This window comes from Centropristis striata, chromosome 20 (assembly GCF_030273125.1).
Source record: "Centropristis striata isolate RG_2023a ecotype Rhode Island chromosome 20, C.striata_1.0, whole genome shotgun sequence".
Lineage (NCBI taxonomy): Eukaryota > Metazoa > Chordata > Actinopteri > Perciformes > Serranidae > Centropristis > Centropristis striata.
The window spans coordinates 34929993-34937492 of NC_081536.1; the positions used below are offsets into that span (position 1 = coordinate 34929993).

The 7500-nt window shown below is 42.4% G+C and overlaps 1 protein-coding gene across 2 annotated transcripts in view; it reads right to left on the minus strand.

The window, feature by feature from the left end:
• Positions 1-7500, minus strand: part of nvl (nuclear VCP like) — a 25732-nt gene that overhangs the window by 8839 nt on the left and 9393 nt on the right. For both annotated transcript variants that reach the window (XM_059359834.1, XM_059359833.1), the window contains exons 11-15: positions 6480-6581; positions 6266-6383; positions 4110-4254; positions 1838-2159; positions 635-853 (exon numbers count right to left, since the gene is read on the minus strand). In XM_059359834.1, the coding sequence (XP_059215817.1) occupies positions 635-853; positions 1838-2159; positions 4110-4254; positions 6266-6383; positions 6480-6581 (906 nt within the window). The remainder of the gene's footprint in view (positions 1-634; positions 854-1837; positions 2160-4109; positions 4255-6265; positions 6384-6479; positions 6582-7500) is intronic.

Here is a 7500-nt window from a genome sequence, read left to right on the forward strand (position 1 = left end):
CATGGTGAGGGCTGTGGTTACCAGTATGGCCATGGTGAGGGGCTGTGGTTACCAGTATGGCCATGGTGAGGGCTGTGGTTACCAGTATGGCCATGGTGAGGGGCGTGGTTACCAGTATGGCCATGGTGAGGGGCTGTGGTTACCAGTATGGCCAGGGTGAGGGGCTGTGGTTACCAGTATGGCCAGGGTGAGGGGCTGTGGTTACCAGTATGGCCATGGTGAGGGGCTGTGGTTACCAGTATGGCCATGGTGAGGGGCTGTGGTTACCAGTATGGCCATGGTGAGGGGCTGTGGTTACCAGTATGGCCAGGGTGAGGGGCTGTGGTTACCAGTATGGCCATGGTGAGGGGCTGTGGTTACCAGTATGGCCATGGTGAGGGCTGTGGTTACCAGTATGGCCATGGTGAGGGCTGTGGTTACCAGTATGGCCATGGTGAGGGGCTGTGGTTACCAGTATGGCCATGGTGAGGGGCTGTGGTTACCAGTATGGCCATGGTGAGGGGCTGTGGTTACCAGTATGGCCATGGTGAGGGCTGTGGTTACCAGTATGGCCATGGTGAGGGCTGTGGTTACCAGTATGGCCATGGTGAGGGGCTGTGGTTACCAGTATGGCCATGTGAGGGGCTGTGGTTACCAGTATGGCCATGGTGAGCTCCTCCCTGATGTCCTGCAGCGCTCCCACGTCCTCCCAGGAGACGTCCGGCACCGTGGCGAAGCCTTCCCTCTTGGCCGACGGCTGGACGCTGGACAGAGACGTCTGGAAGTCGGACATGGAGATGGACAGAGCGTCCAGCTGCTCCTCAGACAGACACTCGGTGGTCTTCAGCAGCTGCAGCAGGTGGTGCAGCTCCCCCTGAACACCACAACAACAGGAGCAACCACCAAGATTCACAATCAGACCTGGAAAATACTTACATCAAGTTAGAACATCACTCAAACTAGAAACAAGTTTCTGTTAAAGTCTCTAGAGCTCAGACGGTTCTAGAGACAGTAAAACAGGATTAATGTTCCGTTAGTTAGATCAGTTACACTGCAGCACAGCAGGGTTGTCAAAAGTACCGATACTCAAAAAAGTATTGATACTAAAACGTTACAATACTCATTTTTAAAAGTATCGAGTCTGAAGCTTGTTATCATAGTTGCAGTTGCAGACTGCTCCAGGTCTCTAGTCTGGATGCTCCAGGTCTCTAGTCTGAATGCTCCAGGTCTCTAGTCTGAATGCTCCAGGTCTCTAGTCTGGATGCTCCAGGTCTCTAGTCTGAATGATCCAGGTCTCTAGTCTGGATGATCCAGGTCTCTAGTCTCTGGATGCTCCAGGTCTCTAGTCTCTGAATGCTCCAGGTCTCTAGTCTGAATGCTCCAGGTCTCTAGTCTGAATGCTCCAGGTCTCTAGTCTCTGAATGCTCCAGGTCTCTAGTCTGAATGCTCCAGGTCTCTAGTCTGAATGCTCCAGGTCTCTAGTCTGGATGCTCCAGGTCTCTAGTCTCTGAATGCTCCAGGTCTCTAGTCTCTGAATGCTCCAGGTCTCTAGTCTGACTGCTCCAGGTCTCTAGTCTGAATGCTCCAGGTCTCTAGTCTGGATGCTCCAGGTCTCTAGTCTGACTGCTCCAGGTCTCTAGTCTGGATGCTCCAGGTCTCTAGTCTGGATGCTCCAGGTCTCTAGTCTGGATGCTCCAGGTCTCTAGTCTGGATGCTCCAGGTCTCTAGTCTGGATGATCCAGGTCTCTAGTCTGAATGCTCCAGGTCTCTAGTCTGAATGCTCCAGACTGAAGACATGACGGACTAACATCATCAAGAAAACTGGATCACTGATCCACAGGACATATAGGCTCCCTACCTGCTGGACCTGGTCCAGGTCCTGGTCCTGGTCCTGGTCCCGTGTCTCCTGGTGGACTGGGCTGACCTCCATCCTCTGCTGCTCTGAAACCTCTCCGCCTGCTGAAGGTTCTCCAGTAGATCTCTGGTTCTGGCTCTGGTTCTGGTCCTGGTTCTGGCCCGGTCCTCTGATCTCCAGTAGGACCCGGTTGACGGCGGTCATGGCGGCCTGGCGGCACAGAGCCATGAGGTCGGCGCCCACGTACCCCGGGGTGAGGCGGGCCAGCAGCTGGTAGTCACAGTCCTCCGACAGCTTCAACTTCCTGCACAAAGTCCTCAGGATCCTGGTGGACGAAAGAGTTCTGGGTCAGGAACAGGTCCGAGTCTGACTAGAGGAGTCAGGAACAGGTCCGAGTCTGACTAGAGGAGTCACAAACAGGTCCGAGTCTGACTAGAGGAGTCAGGAACAGGTCCGAGTCTGACTAGAGGAGTCAGGAACAGGTCCGAGTCTGACTAGAGGAGTCTGGAACAGGTCCGAGTCTGACTAGAGGAGTCACAAACAGGTCCGAGTCTGACTAGAGGAGTCACAAACAGGTCCGAGTCTGACTAGAGGAGTCAGGAACAGGTCAGAGTCTGACTAGAGGAGTCACAAACAGGTCCGAGTCTGACTAGAGGAGTCTGGAACAGGTCAGAGTCTGACTAGAGGAGTCACAAACAGGTCCGAGTCTGACTAGAGGAGTCACAAACAGGTCCGAGTCTGACTAGAGGAGTCAGGAACAGGTCAGAGTCTGACTAGAGGAGTCACAAACAGGTCAGAGTCTGACTAGAGGAGTCTGGAACAGGTCCAAGTCTGACTAGAGGAGTCACAAACAGGTCCGAGTCTGACTAGAGGAGTCACAAACAGGTCCGAGTCTGACTAGAGGAGTCACAAACAGGTCCGAGTCTGACTAGAGGAGTCACAAACAGGTCCGAGTCTGACTAGAGGAGTCACAAACAGGTCCAAGTCTGACTAGAGGAGTCTGGAACAGGTCCGAGTCTGACTAGAGGAGTCACAAACAGGTCCGAGTCTGACTAGAGGAGTCAGGAACAGGTCCGAGTCTGACTAGAGGAGTCAGGAACAGGTCAGAGTCTGACTAGAGGAGTCACAAACAGGTCCGAGTCTGACTAGAGGAGTCACAAACAGGTCCGAGTCTGACTAGAGGAGTCTGGAACAGGTCAGAGTCTGACTAGAGGAGTCACAAACAGGTCCGAGTCTGACTAGAGGAGTCACAAACAGGTCCGAGTCTGACTAGAGGAGTCAGGAACAGGTCAGAGTCTGACTAGAGGAGTCACAAACAGGTCCGAGTCTGACTAGAGGAGTCACAAACAGGTCCGAGTCTGACTAGAGGAGTCTGGAACAGGTCCAAGTCTGACTAGAGGAGTCACAAACAGGTCCGAGTCTGACTAGAGGAGTCACAAACAGGTCCGAGTCTGACTAGAGGAGTCACAAACAGGTCCGAGTCTGACTAGAGGAGTCTGGAACAGGTCCGAGTCTGACTAGAGGAGTCACAAACAGGTCCGAGTCTGACTAGAGGAGTCAGGAACAGGTCCGAGTCTGACTAGAGGAGTCAGGAGTGTGTTGATGTGACTTCAGTCTTTTTATTGTCATCAATGAGAGTCAAAGCCAACAAAGTATCCAGTCAAACTGAACTGATATCAAACATGTTGGACGACAACAACTGCAGCATTTTATCATCAAACACACAAACAACAAGCTGAACTCATAAACATGGTTCTGATCCAACAACAAGCTGAACTCATAAACATGGTTCTGATCCAACAACAAGCTGAACTCATAAACATGGTTCTGATCCAACAACAAGCTGAACTCATAAACATGGTTCTGAACCAACAACAAGCTGAACTCATAAACATGGTTCTGAACCAAACAGAGGACTGTAACTTCCAACATCATATTCTGACCACAATTTACACTTTTTATGGTCATTTTTTTACCTTTTTTCCTGTAATTTCACTATTTTTCTGGTGATTTTTGACTTTTTTTTCTTGTAATTTTGACTTTATTTCTTGTAATTTTGACTTTTTTCTGGTAATTTCTACTTTTTTCTTGTAAATTAGACTTTTTATGGTAATTTTTTTTACCTTTTTTACCTGTAATTTCACTATTTTTCTGGAAATTTTTGACCTTTTTTCTTGTAAATCTTTTTTGTCTTTTTTTCTGGTGAATTTTGACTATTTTCCTGTTAATTCTATTTTCCCCAGTACATGAGGCTTTTTCCGACGGGGTGTCTGACCTGAGGCGAGCTGCCTGGTCGGGGATGCCGAGGCAGATCTCTCTGTCGAAGCGTCCGGCGCGGCGCAGGGCCGGGTCCAGAGCGTCCGGCCTGTTGGTGGCGCCGATCACCAGAACCTGAGCCGTCACCGTCACACTGTTGAGGTCTGAGAGGACGAGAACCAGGAACATCAGATCTCTGAAGGATACGCTGGTTATATACACAGTCAGGGAATAATCATCTGACCGCCTAGTTTTCTCCAGTTTATTGTTCATTTTAATGTCTGGATCAACTAAAGGTTCAAATATAATGATAACAACTACAATATCTGATGAGAGTTTCATTAAAGAGCTGATATCTAGACATTTAACATGGTTTTATTCATAATGATTTTGGTTATTATCAAGAATGTTTCCATGACTGTAGATGTAAAAATGACTAAAAAAGACACAAAATGACCAAAAATAGTTGTAAAAATGATCAAAATGACCAAAAATAGATGTAAAAACGACAAAAAAAAACACAAAACGATGTAAAAAATATTTTTTTTAAATACACAAAATGACCAAAAATAGATGTAAAAATGGCTAAAAAATTACAAAAAAATATATCGAAAAAGATACAAAATGACAAAAAAATTGATTTAAAAATGACGAAAAAAGACACAAAATTACCAAAAAGACACAAAAATACCCACAAAATGGCAAAATGACCAAGAAAAGCCAGAAAGTGGCCAAAGAATGTGAGGTAAATGTCCCCAGCAGAGCAGCGTTATATCTAGACGTTTAACATGGTTTTATTGACATTAATAACCATGTTAATGTGCAGATATCAGCTCCATAGTAAACTCTAATAATAAATAGTAAACTCTAATAATAAACAGTAAACTCTAATAATAAACAGTAAACTCTAATAATGAACAGTAAACTCTAATAATAAATAGTAAACTCTAATAATAAAAAGTAAACTCTAATAATAAATAGTAAACTCTAATAATGAATAGTAAACTCTAATAATGAATAGTAAACTCTAATAATAAAAAGTAAACTCTAATAATAAATAGTAAACTCTAATAATAAATAGTAAACTCTAATAATGAACAGTAAACTCTAATAATAAACAGTAAACTCTAATAATAAACAGTAAACTCTAATAATAAACAGTAAACTCTAATAATAAACAGTAAACTCTAATAATAAACAGTAAACTCTAATAATGAACAGTAAACTCTAATAATGAACAGTAAACTCTAATAATGAACAGTAAACTCTAATAATAAACAGTAAACTCTAATAATGAACAGTAAACTCTAATAATAAACAGTAAACTCTAATAATGAACAGTAAACTCTAATAATGAACAGTAAACTCTAATAATAAATAGTAAACTCTAATAATAAATAGTAAACTCTAATAATAAACAGTAAACTCTAATAATAAACAGTAAACTCTAATAATGAATAGTAAACTCTAATAATAAAAAGTAAACTCTAATAATAAACAGTAAACTCTAATAATAAAAAGTAAACTCTAATAATAAAAAGTAAACTCTAATAATAAATAGTAAACTCTAATAATAAACAGTAAACTCTAATAATAAATAGTAAACTCTAATAATGAACAGTAAACTCTAATAATAAACAGTAAACTCTAATAATGAACAGTAAACTCTAATAATAAACAGTAAACTCTAATAATAAACAGTAAACTCTAATAATAAACAGTAAACTCTAATAATAAACAGTAAACTCTAATAATAAACAGTAAACTCTAATAATAAACAGTAAACTCTAATAATGAACAGTAAACTCTAATAATGAACAGTAAACTCTAATAATAAACAGTAAACTCTAATAATAAACAGTAAACTCTAATAATAAACAGTAAACTCTAATAATAAACAGTAAACTCTAATAATAAACAGTAAACTCTAATAATAAACAGTAAACTCTAATAATAAACAGTAAACTCTAATAATAAACAGTAAACTCTAATAATAAACAGTAAACTCTAATAATGAACAGTAAACTCTAATAATGAACAGTAAACTCTAATAATAAACAGTAAACTCTAATAATAAACAGTAAACTCTAATAATAAACAGTAAACTCTAATAATAAACAGTAAACTCTAATAATAAACAGTAAACTCTAATAATAAACAGTAAACTCTAATAACCGTCCATGCAGGTGAGCAGCTGGGCTACGATCCTCCTCTCCATGTCCTTGGACGCCACCTCTCTCTTGGGGGTGATGGCGTCGATCTCGTCTATGAACAGGATGCAGGGCGCCGAGGCCTGAGGGGGGACCACAGAGACCAGAACCACCAGGTTACATCACCTATCCACCAGTCTCTGTTGTCATGGTGACAGCTGGAGACCAGCAGGACTCACCAGGGCCTGGTCAAACAGCTCCCTGAGCTTCTGTTCAGACTCTCCAGAGACTCCAGAGACCAGCTCCGGAGCAGAGACCTTCAGCAGGGGCAGCTGCAGCTCCTGGACCACCAGACCACATCATTAACATGGACCTGACCTGCTGCTCCCTCTCCAGTACTATTAGTATTAGTATTAGTAGTATTAGTATTATTATATATCAGGGGTGCTCCGAGCAGAGAGATAATAATCCTCAAGTCCTGTTTTACCATCTAGCCTTGTGTTAAAACCATAACTGTTCTAAAATAAACAATAAATACAATACAGATCTTTCTGGACCACAAACAGCTTTCCATTGGTGTAAACATGACGTGCCCTGTCAAGAGCAATAGATGAAATAAAATTAAAACAAATGAGATTTAGTTCATTTACTTGCCGTACTCCCCAAGTGAAGCAAAAAAGGCTTCAAAATCATTTGAGACAGAACGAGGTTAAAAGAAGAAGTGTACATGGCTTCATAGCCCTGAACCAGAAGGTAACACAGTTTACACCCATCGGATGGAAGAACCTTTCTCATTGTTCTCTACAGAGAGGAGTTCACAGATTATGGATAAATAACCTGAGCACAAACCAGCCAGCCTAAACTAGGAGGCTCCTGGCGTCTCAACGGTTCACCGGATTGGTTTTGTCCGGTTTGTTTCTCTCCTCGCCGGGTTCTGTTGTGTGGCGCGTCTCACATGTCGGATAAGGTTAGTTGTATTAGATGGTTGTCGTTGGTTACCACCTCTTGGTATTTCGGCGTCGCACGACTTGCAAACAGCGAGTTTTACATCTTTTTCGGAAACTGTGAAAAAATAATTTTTTCTTGCAAATTTGACACTTTAAATCTCGTTAATCTGCAAAAAAAATTCTCACATATTTGCCACTTTAAAAAAAATAAATATATATATATATATATTAATAAGCGATTAATAAGCGATCGGCTTTTCTGATCGTCACTTTGAGAGCGCACCGATCAACCTGTTTCAGGTCCATATCGGCC